This window comes from Staurois parvus, unplaced genomic scaffold (assembly GCF_062004578.1).
Source record: "Staurois parvus isolate SC_StPar_1 unplaced genomic scaffold, SC_StPar_1.0 ptg000086l, whole genome shotgun sequence".
NCBI lineage: Eukaryota > Metazoa > Chordata > Amphibia > Anura > Ranidae > Staurois > Staurois parvus.
Window position 1 is genome coordinate 12,517,501 of NW_028317882.1, and position 12,034 is coordinate 12,529,534.

General features: G+C 40.1%; 1 protein-coding gene across 1 annotated transcript in view; it reads left to right on the forward strand.

Annotated features, from left to right (window-relative positions):
* The window catches only part of STK11 (serine/threonine kinase 11), a 61,131-nt gene extending 49,245 nt beyond the window's left edge, over nucleotides 1–11,886 (forward strand). The window contains exons 8-10 of the mRNA XM_089670079.1: nucleotides 4,179–4,366; nucleotides 5,748–5,950; nucleotides 11,329–11,886. Of these exons, the coding sequence (XP_089526205.1) occupies nucleotides 4,179–4,366; nucleotides 5,748–5,929 (370 nt within the window). The 3' untranslated portion in view covers nucleotides 5,930–5,950; nucleotides 11,329–11,886. The remainder of the gene's footprint in view (nucleotides 1–4,178; nucleotides 4,367–5,747; nucleotides 5,951–11,328) is intronic.
* Nucleotides 11,887–12,034: the final 148 nt, after the last annotated feature.

Genomic DNA, 12,034 nt, shown 5'->3' on the forward strand with positions numbered 1-12,034 from the left:
GTTGCGGCTGAGCTTCCAGGTTTCCTGGTTACTTGTGCTGTGATTGTACATGGCTGAAGTTTGGCAGCTGATTTCAGCCAGTGATTTTGGCTGAAATCAGTTGAGTCCAATCACAGTTTTTTGTTTACAAAACAGAACTCTTTGTACAGGGAAAAGTAAAAGCAGCACATATTACACATTGTTAGGCACACAACTTCTTGATTGCCCGGAATAGTTAACTCCTTCCCAGCCATTGTCAATTGTACAGATATTAGCACTGATCACTGTATTAGTGTCACTAGTGATCTCGGTGTCAGTCTGTTAATGTACCTCCCAGCGAATGTCAGCTAGCACCAGATTGCCTGCCACACTATCGCAATCCCACTATAAGTCGCTTATCAGCGTCATTACCAGTATAGCGTCATAGCTACATAAATTCCAGTATAGATACTACAGTTTGTAGATGCTATAAAGTTCGCACAAACAAATTAGTATACACTTACTGGTATTTTTCTTTTTACTAAAGACATTTAGCAGAATACATTTTGGCCTAAATTTATGGGAAAAAAATGTTTTGTTTTGTTTTTTATTTGGATGTGTATTATAACAAAGTAGAAAATTATAGTTTTTTTCCCAAACGTTTCATTTTTTTTTTTTTTTATTTTATAGAATACATTTTAAAAAAAAAAACCACAGGAGATCAAATACCACAAAAAGAAAGCTCTTTTTGTAGAAAAAAAAGAAATTCTTTTTGGGTTAAAGTAGTGCAGTGCCGAATAGCAAAAAAATGCCCTGGTCATGAAGGGGGTAAAACCTTATGGAGGCTAAGTGGTTATTATTGGGGTTCACAGACATTTGCAAAGACTCTTCATTTTTCATTTTGTTTGTGTCTGCATGTATCTTGCAATGCTGATAGGTCTTGGTACACTTAGGACCTGTGTCTACAAGCTTTGGGCTTGTGTTAGTGGTACCTGTTTGATATCAATTATAGACATTTCTGAGATTATTCAGAATTCATTGCTGGGGTATAGGACCTTGTAAACCTATATTTGACCTGCTTCAAGTGGGTGTTGCATTCCCATAGACTTGTATGCAAAACAGAACCTGTTTGAAGTGAACAAAAGCTTTTCAGCAATAAACAGCAATTTTTGAACAGAATGAGAAATCGTACTGGGATTTTTGAACAGTATGAACAATCGTATTGTGCAAGAACAATTGCATTGGGAGAACAGTGGTTCAGGAGCACTCGAGGGTTGGAATGTTTTTCCCAATTTACTGTTAACATCTGCTTCTACAGCAGAAAAGAGTAGTTGTTAGCAATTAACACTGACACACGGTATATATACAGCCATTTTCAACTAGGGATCTTCCTGAGATTGCTGGGGGTTCCTAGAGCTTTGGCTGATTCACCTCCCGTTTGTTGGTGAATGCATAATTTCAGGCCCAGTGTCTGTTGAAAGAGACAATAGCAAGACACCAGTGATCCTTTTAGCTGTAAGGTTGGCATTCTGATCACACTACTGTTAGGGGGGGCATTCTTCCCACTGACTACCAGTGAAAGGTGCTTTTTTTTCTCACTGACCACCAATAAATTGGTTATAGCATGGGTTTCTTAAAGCGGAGCACCACCCAAAAGGGGAAGTTCCGCTTTAAGGACTGCTCCCCATTAAGGATTGGCACCTTTGGGGAGCAGGTACCCAAATTTGACAGGTACCCGCTCCCACTTCCAGTCTGATTGCTGCGGTGATTGGAAACGGAAGGTGTCCTCCCCCCTCCCTCCCTGTAGTCTTTTGGGAAACGTGATAGTTCCCAGAAGACTACAGGACCATTCAGGAAGCGCAGCGATACTCACTCATGCGCAGTGGGTACCCGGCTGTGAAGCCGCAAGCTATCACAGCCGGGTGCCCACACTGAAGATGCCGGCCTCCTGGAATACAGGACGGCCGGTGAAACGAGCTGCAGGGGACACATCGCAGGACCAAGGGACAGGTAAGTGGCTTTTTTTTTTTAAAAGTCAGCAGCTACAGTTTCTTTTTGTAGCTGCTTACTTTTTTTTGTTTTAATAGGTCCAGTGGAACTCCACTTTAAGACCCAAAAATTGATTCAAGGGTTCCTTGGGGGTGAAAAGGTTGAGAAAAGCTGATATAGTGGATGGGTAGGCTTCACGATCAAGGAGTCATCATAGAGACATGCAAGTCTCATGAGCAAAGTATCATTTAAAACTTTGAACTATGGCTATATATAAAAAAGTTGTGCATTTTACGTAGTTAAAGTAGAGCTAAAGTTTTGCCGTGAGCAGGCAGGTTTTATTTTATTGCGGAAGAGACATGCAATGCAATACACTTAAAGGATAAGTTCACCTTTTGGAACATGTTATTTGTCCCATCCGTTTTAGGGTGGAACACGTAACATGTAACCATAGCCGCAGCGGACCCCCTCCTTCCCTCTGACGGCTAATGCGGGGAGTTTCCCCGTACTATCTGTCAGATTTGAAAACCGCGCGGCTGTGCAGAGCTCCGCCCACACGGCCGCGTCACTCATTCACATTGTTCTGTGAATGAGTGCCTACACGTCCCGACAGCCTTAACGGCTGGGGGCTTGTAGTTTTCAATGAACTACCACAGTGCTGTGGTATCTGCTTGACTGTACATCCCATATTGTAAGTGGATATTCTGACAGGCCTGCATGGCATCAGCGATCTACTGATCACTGGTGCAGTGCTTTCCAGGCTCCTTAAAAAAAAAAAAATGTACATTTATTCTTTTCGTTTAATCTGCAGAAATGTGCATTTATTTATGTCCAAAAGGTGAACTTATCCTTTTATCCTGCCTGTTTGCATAGTCCCTCGGCATTTTAATCTGAGCTGTGCATGAGCAGCTCCGCTTACAGCAGCTGACCTAATCCCTGTGTGCCAAAATGAGTGTCTTTTGCGCATGTGCAGGAGTAACATCATCCTGTGCTGGCCAATGAAGATGGCCGAAAACCATCACACAGGAAAAAGCGCAGGTGAGAAACAGGACCGTTGAAGGAAAGGTGAGTATAAACTGCCTTTAGTTCCACTTTAAATGTATAAAATATGGCAGGGATGATGGTAGGTTACCTTGATTTGTCTGATTGCCTCTGCATTTCAAAGCTGGTTGAAAAAGCTAGAAATTCTAACTTGTCATATGTATAGTCAACCATTGCACAGTTGGGTTTTTAACACTCATTATCTGAATAAATATTGATCTGCAGAACGTACTATACATAAAATGGTCATGTACAGATTAGGCTGGCATCTTTGTGTGTGTGGTTTTGTTGTATGTTTGCTTTTTGGGGTTTTTTTTGTTTTGTTTTTAAAAATACCCAACACCCTTTTTATTTAACTTCTTTTCAGCCCCATGTGGCAATGTCCTAATTAAGTCTTTTACTTATGACTACCCTGTCTCCTTCAGTTTCTCAACAGAATAAGTGCGTACTGCCTTCACTTCTACTTGATTAGATTCTCTCCATCTTTTTTTTTTTTGCCTTTTTTTTCTGTATCTCTCCTCCATACTTGTATCTGCTGAAACCTTCACCCTCCCTCTATCGTTGTCTCCCCCCTTAGTGACAGGGTGCTTAGAAGACACTGTGTGACTCATCTACTGAGCGTGGAAAGATGTGCAGAGTAACAGCAGCAACCCCCCCCCCCCAATCCTCAGCTGGTTGCCACGGCAACTGGGTCACCTCTCTGCGTGCTGCACTTCGTCAGAGGGAAAAGAACCAGGAACAAGGAATGGGAGTTTCTAGATCAGCTCTCAGGAGCAGGGCATTCCAATATTTCACAGCTTCTGCTTTGTCAACCTCATTTCTATATGATTTTGTATATTGTCCACTTGGCATAAGATTGCCAACTAGGTCAGCATTCTGCAAGTGAAGGGCAAATTATATAATGGTTTAGGTAGACACTAGAGATATTAAATGGTGTGGATGTGAGCAATCTGTGCTTATAAAAAAAAATTAGAAAAATAAATTAGAAGGTAATAAAGATGAGATTTGGATGGACCGTAAAAGATGGGTGAATTAGAGGAAAAATGAATGCAAAAGACAGCATTGCATTCTGAGCATCATTAATTTATTATTAATGGTAACTAGTGCCTACTCATATATGGCGTGGGGTGCCTGCCTCATCCATTTTCACTGTGTATTTATGTTATGATCTCGCATTATTAACGTTGCAGCTGGTTCCGGAAGAAGCATCCACAGATGGATCCTCCTGTAGCCATTCCCCCTAGTTCAGAAACCAAGGACTGTTGGAGGAGTCTGACAGTTGTGCCTTACCTGGAGGATCTGCACGGGTATAGTGAAGATGAGGACCTCTGTGACTTAGAGGATGAAATCATCTACACACAAGATTTCACAGTTCCAGGTAAAGCGGGCTTCCACTTGGCCTTGACTCCAGTACTAACGGATATTGTAGTCGGTGTTCTTCTGGAATCCAGTATTTTTGAGAAGATACTCCAGATAGTTTAAATAGTCATTTTAAGTCTACTCTCAGGAGGGACAAGATCATACAGTAGCGGTACATAAAGTACTTTTACACCGTTGAGTGTCTGTAGTGTTTTGCATTGGTATTGGGATATATGTAGTGCTGTATTATGTAAGTTAAGCTAAAACATTTTGTTTTGTTTTTACATTTTTGGATAGAGGAGAAGGTTACAAACACTGTCTGGTTTTTACTGCTACCCAAAGTGCTGAGAGAGCTTTCCTGACCAGACTGGAAGCAAGGGGAAATGCAACTGGGGTACAGGCAGCAATAAAAGAAAAAAAAACTTACAGGGGTTCTAGGTTTCCTCTAGGCTAGTCAGAGAAAATATTATTATTATTATATTTTATTTTTTTTCTGTGTTTATGGTTTGATATTTTTCCCTCCATCGGTTGTCATAGGACAGTGACAGGAATCTCCCAATGGAGTTCTTGATGGCTGTAAAACACAACAGGGTTTCTCCTTCTTCCTTGCTCTATTTAAACTTTAAAGATTAGGTTTTGGCTAGAATTACACTTTAAAGCTGAAGTGTAGTTAAAATGTTTTTTTGGTACAGCTGCAGTAAATACTGCACCTTACCTGTATAAGTATGTCCCAATCCCTGCAGGTTAATGGTTCCTGTAGAAATCTTCTCTCTAGTGATGCTGGTCCTTTTCTCTGCATTGAACTGACTGCAGGAGCATCCCAATAGCTTTGGGTCTAACATTGCCGTACAATGAAGAAGGTCCAATGGACCGGACTCCCTACTTCGTCCCGCATCTTCTGTCCTCTCTTTCAAAGCAATACTTATGTATTTCTTTTAATAGCAAGAGAAAGTAAATGCAGGAAAAGTGTAAACGCTGCAGAAAAGATCCTTTTTTTTTTTTTAAGAAAATGTTTCATTTTCTTACAGTCAAAAGATTGAAAATTTAATTTTGATATGCATGAATAGAAAAAATACCCAGTTGTACATACTGCATAGACTTGGACAATAAAGGGTTTGGGTTGTTTCACAGAAAAAAAATATTTTTAAGCATACGTGAATGCTGTCACTAGCCATTTTCTTTTCCATTGTTTATTGGGAAGCCATAACTAAATTTATTGAGATGAGAAACCAAAGGTGCAGTCGTAAATTTAGGGAGGATTTTGTTATATTCATGATTTGTGCTTCCCCTTTTATGGAAAATGCCAAATGGTAGCCATTCAGGATAATAGATCCCATCCCATAGAACAATGGATGGATCATGTCCCCTTTTCTTAACAAGTACTTTCCTCTCCTTCCCAGGGCAGGTGCCTGAAGAGGACATGTTTGCACAGACACAGGGCAGTGCTACTACCAAACAACTGTGTATGAATGGCACAGAGAATCAACTCAAGACAGAAAGAAGAGTTAGTTCTGCATCCCAGCGCAAGGCTAGCACATCAGGGGGCAAAGTACGCAAGTTGTCGGCCTGCAAGCAACAGTGATGTGAAAGTCTTCTCTATAAGGTAGTTTAAAACAACCTTCAGGAACATAAGCGTGAATGATCTATGCCATAATATAGTCTCACCCCAGGTTTATCTGAAGACAATCCCTGCAAATAATATGAATATGTAACAAAAAAAAATTCAAAATGAGATATATATATATATATATATATATATATATATACATTGTTCAGCCATACAAATATGGCCACTGACAGGTAAAGTAACTAACAATGTTTATCTGAATACAGAGCCAGCTGAATATGTTGTTCCTGAAGTTGATATGTTGAAAACAGAGTAAATGTGTAAGCATAAGGATTTGAGTGACTTTGGCAAGGGCCAAATTGTCAGTACCCACTAATAGTGGTTCAAGGAAGGGAAACCGGCAACAGGGTCATGGGCAGCCAAGGCTCATTGATGTACATGGGGAGCAAAGCCTGGCTTGTGTTTTCTGATCCAAACAAGGAGCTACTGCAGCTCAAATTGCTGAAAAAGTTAATGTTTGTTCTTAAAAGAAAGGTGTCAGTACACCGTGCATCGCAGTTTGTTGTGTATGGGTCTGCATAACCAGATAACGGTCAGGGTGCCCATGCTGACCCATGTCCAAAGCCAAAGCGTCTATAATGAGCATCATAACTGAACCATAGAGCAAAGGATAAAAGTGGCGTAATCTGATTAATTCTAGAATGGTTTGGGTTGTTGAGTTGGCATCCATATTCTCTAGATCTGAATCCAATCAAGCAACTGTGGGATGTGCTATAAAAAAAACACCATCTGATCCATGGAGGCCCCACCTCACAACTTACAGGACTTAAAGATCTGCTACTGATGGCTTGCTGCCAAATACCAAGCATAACTTCAAAGGTCTTGCAGGCCTTGATGGGTTATGGTGGGCTGTCCTAATGTTAAGGGCTTATTGAGAGAGGGTATTGCATGCTGGTTCCCAGTGGTAAGGAGGAAAACATGGTGTATGTAATTCACAGTATGAAGCTTTGACCAACTGCCAGCTGATTTTTTTCAAGAAGGGTAAAAAGTGCATTCGCTATATCCAGTCTTCCTCAGAACATGGAAATGCAATTATTTTTGTAAATATATAAATACCTTTTCTCATCAGCAGTATAGAGCAGTCTTGTCACTTCTATCAGTGTTCGCTGAGTACTGGTTAAAGCTTGTAGGAGGAGTTTTCATTCTACTCTGGGGCTGCATGACCCCTGGCCCTCTATATGGACTGAGCGGATTGGCTCCTACCGATTGCAAGCACCCTCCCAAAAAAAATCCCCAAAAACTCTATACCAATACACACCAAACTGAGCATGTGAAGAGTGCCTCCTAGGGTTCTGTACTATCAGCAGGTTGGGGACTGTGGAAGAAGGGGAGGATCAGAGATGACAGGATCAAATGGCCTTTTTACACAGTGTGGAGGTTTAGGTTCCAGAGTAAGTATAACGAGCATGCTTTACTGCATATACAGACTTATTTTACTATTGTGGGTTTATTAACACTTTAGTCATTGAATATGGTACTAAAATTCTGTGTTCGGGAAATGATACATTATGTATTTTGCATTCTGAAATTAGTAAAGTGCTGATGATTTGGTATATTTCTGCCATCTTTTGCACATATTCCAGTTTGCCAGCTAGTGCAATCGTTTCTGATAAGCCATGGGTTAATATGTAGTGGGTAATAGCACCTCCTTTGCTGCTTCAGTAAAGAGATTCATGGTGTGGGGGAGGGTCTGATCGTGTGCCCCAACACAGAGACAGCATGTGGGCGGCAGGGGGATCGAGAGGCATCAGCAGAGATAATGAGCTCTGAATAAAGAGGTGTCTTCATTCACATCCTGCAGGGAATGAGTCATAGCTTTTGCCAATGACAGCAGGTCTTGTCTGACGTTGATTCTCCTCCATCCGCAGTTTCTCCGACTCTCTGCATACTCACTTCCATTTCATGTGATTTTCTTTTCTCTCCCAGCTCAGTTATTAGTGCCAGATAAAACTCTACATTTTGTTTCCAGTCTTAGTTTTTTACCTACCCTTTTTGCCTTCTAATTTTTTTCATTGCATTTTATTTAAACCTGTAAAATCAATATTTTTATGAATTCTTGACAAACATGTTAAAGCTGGTTGTGACTTGCAAGAAATACCTGCCTATATGTTGCCGTCATTTGAGACATACATAATGGTTTTTTAGTGTTTCTTAAACTTGGTATTTAAAGGCTAACTTCATTTTTCCAGAAAATCGCCTCTGCAGCCAAGGGGCCCCTGTGCAAGTGCAACTGTGAAAGGTTCATTGATTGTATTTGTCATATCTGTAGGTATGGCTTTCTGCTTTGTTGGGAGGGAGCGAAAACTGTTGAACACTCGCTCCCAGCAATACAAGAGCAAAAGCCAACAGTTTTCACGTTCTAGCAACAAGACTGGACGTGAGAAATGAAAACTGGGAATTTTTTCAGCCAGGCTTACAGGGAGTCCCAAATAGCCTACAGATATGACCATAAAATCAGTGAATAAAGAAAAAATCCTCTTGTGCTGCCAAACCTAATATGATAAACTAAGAGTGGCTGCAAACAAATTGCGGTCCCACAACACTAAAAAATAAATGAATAGATAAATAGTGCTGCGCTACTCACGAAACCTAACCATAAAGCAAAAAGGAAACACATGCTGATTTGAAGATTTTTCTGCATGACAGATCTTGATTTTTTTTTTACTACATTTACGGACATTTATTTACAGACTGTCACTGGGTTGAGGGCTCAGCCGGGTGTTTATTATGTGTGCTTTGATTGAGATATATTTATTATATTTGAGAGAGAGATAGATAGAGATATATATATATATATATATATATATATATATATATATAAATATATAAAATATATATAATTTTTTTTTTTATTCTTTTTATTTATACCTTGATATATAGTGCTCAGATTGTCTGTCTGTCTGTCTGTCTGCACATACTGTATATTGAAGTTTCACTTATTGAATTGTTCATATTTGGTATTGCCTAGCAGGGCATCTAGTCTGTTTAGATCTTTTCTTTCACTTGTGTTTGGTTATTCTCTAGTATGCACTTCTATCACCTTAGTTAGGGGCTGTGTCAGGTGTTTTTACATTTTGCTATATGGTTAGGTTTAATGAGTAGCTCAGCACTATTTATCTATGCAATAAAATCAATGATCGTTTTACAAAGCTGCACAGTTTAATATCTATTGGGACCCCTTAACTGCATAGGATATTTTCAGGAAAAGGCCTTTAAGTTAGAGGTGGAGTCTAAAATGGGTATTTTCATTTCTCCATTACGTAATAAATGGAAAACCTAGCAGGGAGGGTGGGTGCCCAATGTAATTGGGAGAGTTTGTGTCCAATGTAATTGGCACAGCAGGTGTATGAACCTAGGAACTCAAGTACAAAGATTTCATCACTAAAGTCCCTAAAAAAAAAAAACAAAACAAAAAAAAAAAAAAAACTCTTAAATGACTTGCCTTTCCACATCTGTCAGTTTTGGGCAAACTGACGTTTTAAGCCCCTTGCACACAGGGCTGTTCAGCTGCATTGCATCTGTCCATGCTGTAGTGCGCCCGAGAGGGACGGCGCAGCTTCCAGCCACATCACAGGAAGCTTGTCAAAGTCTATGGCAAGGCTGAATGCTGTACCGAATAGTACTGGTGTTTAGGGCCCTGTGCTTTCAGGGACAATGTGCAGGAGGGCAGAAGACCTGTGTTCTAAAACTTTGTCCCTGAATGGACAGGGCCCTAAATGCTGGTAATATGGTACAGCGTTCAGCCCTATCCAACCACAGCCTGCCATAGATTTTGACAGGCAGTGGGACAGGACACTGCACTGTTCCTCCCAGGTGTGCTGTGTGTGCAAAGGGCCTTGGTATTCATTTCAGCATACCTTCCAGCTAATGCAGTAACATTGCCTCACCAGGTCAGTTGGGTAAAAGACCAATATGCACAACACAGTTTCTTGCTTGTCATCCTGTTACCAAGGATACAGGGAGTTTAACAAACACTTCTCCAGAGTTTGCCTATTGGCTAAATGCTTATATTAGTTTCCGTGTCATCTGCAGTCCATGTATGTTACCTAACTGAACCAAAGCCTAATATAAGTAATGTAAAAAGTGTCTAATGAATGAAAACTCTATTTGATAAGACCTTGTGAGTGCTAGTAAACGGGAGCATTGTTGGTTTAACTGCTGATGGTGCTCATTACAGTCAGAGGATGTCAGTATGCAGCAGTACATTCTGCTAGAGTTTTGTACTGCCGTTAATGGCTTTTTAAATTTTGCATTAATGCCAAAAACAGAAATATATAGTATTGCAGCATATTAGTCATTAAATGTGGTGGCTGCATTAGTTTACTTTTTTAGACTTTTTTTTCCCCTTTATCACCTGGTGATCCAGCCAGTAACATACTTTCCATCATAGGGTGTATCTACTCTGGATGGAGGAGCAACAGAGACACCTTTTGGACTACAGCATTGTCAATCTGGGTGGAGGGTAGTGTTGGACGTAATAGCAGATTCAGATGAACTTGACTAACAAATTGAAGATGATCTCCAGCTAACGCTTTTTATGCAATTACAGCATTTTTTTTGTTTCCATTTTGGGATAATTATTTTATATAAATGAATAAAAGCTGATCAGTGTTAGAGGGTTGAGAAAAACCTTTTAACTGCCACTTTTGCTGGACAGCTAGGTTTGCTAAAGGAAGTTGAAAAATAACACTTACTGGCTGGATCATTAAATAAAAATAATTTGAAAATGAAAATGAATGCAGCCATCACATCTAAGAATTGGTTAGCTTCAATATAACACATTTTGGTTTTGGAGTTTAACAGCATATTTCATTCAGGCTAAATCTGTTCACCAAAACTCTATATTCAGTAATGGGTTTATGACATTGACTTTGTAAGTCATTTCCTTATTGTGGTTTTATTAAAACCCATTCACTTAAGAAATCTAAGAGACCTCTCCAAATGTAAATATCTGGGACAAATGTAACATTTAGCTCAATGTTTTTCTGCACTGATTGGTCTTAAGTCTTCAGAACCCTTTTTTAAACACGTAGACTGTGTAGAGTTAGATATGCCTTTCTTTTGTATCTAGACTAGAGAGCTGACTTCTTGTATGATCATATGATGTGATTTTACATGACCGAATTCTCAGACTCATGAAGGAGCACCACTATGAAGTGCCCACTTGGAAGGTAATGAGGTTGGGGACCAGAAGGGGCCCGTGGTGCCTATGTCGCTGGCACAAGGTTTAAGAAAAACAGCTTTGAATGATTTAATTCTCTATTTTTATTGTGGCTTCATAAAAATATGTTGTACACATGTCTTGTAAACAATAACACTAAAGTAGTCTTTGTTTTTTCTTTCCTCCATTCTAGTGACCCAGTCCTGCAGGCTCCTCCCAGGCTCAGTTCTGCGAGATTCTGCCCAACAGACGCTACAGCCGAATTGCTGCAGTAAAGGGAACTGCCCTTTAATTTGTTTTTGCCCCATTCTCCTCTGGACCTCTAGGACTTGCGCAGTGTCCAGCATCTGCTGCACTTTATGACTTGAAATTAATACTGGCTCCACTTCATTGTCTGGCTGTATACTACATGTAATATACTTAAGAGGTGGAGGTCCCATCATCAGCCCTATCTGAGCCCTCATACACAATAAAATGCAAAGTGGGAAGGGAAAAGGAGCTCAGAACTCCTCCAACCAAACCCAGCTGTTATGTGTGCATCAGGAGAAAAGAAGCCGTGTGTTGATGGTCACAGGTTGTTTGTTTTCTCCTTAGTGATTAAACTTTTTTTTGGTTTCCACTAGATTGGTTTCTGAGCATTGGCTTAATCTCCATACGCTGACAGGGCAGTGCTTTTTGGCAGCTGTTAAATATAATGTATATATGTGGTCTGTTGTAAATGTAAAAATGAAGTTGAAAAATTATACTGAAACATTCGCATTTTTTTCTCATAAGTATGTTTGCTCCCCCATCTTACATACACACAGTGTACACTCAGACTCTGACAATTACAATAGGTGGTCTTATTTTAATAAGGGAAAATGCAGAGCAGTAGTGGGGAGAGCACAAGTAACTCCTGC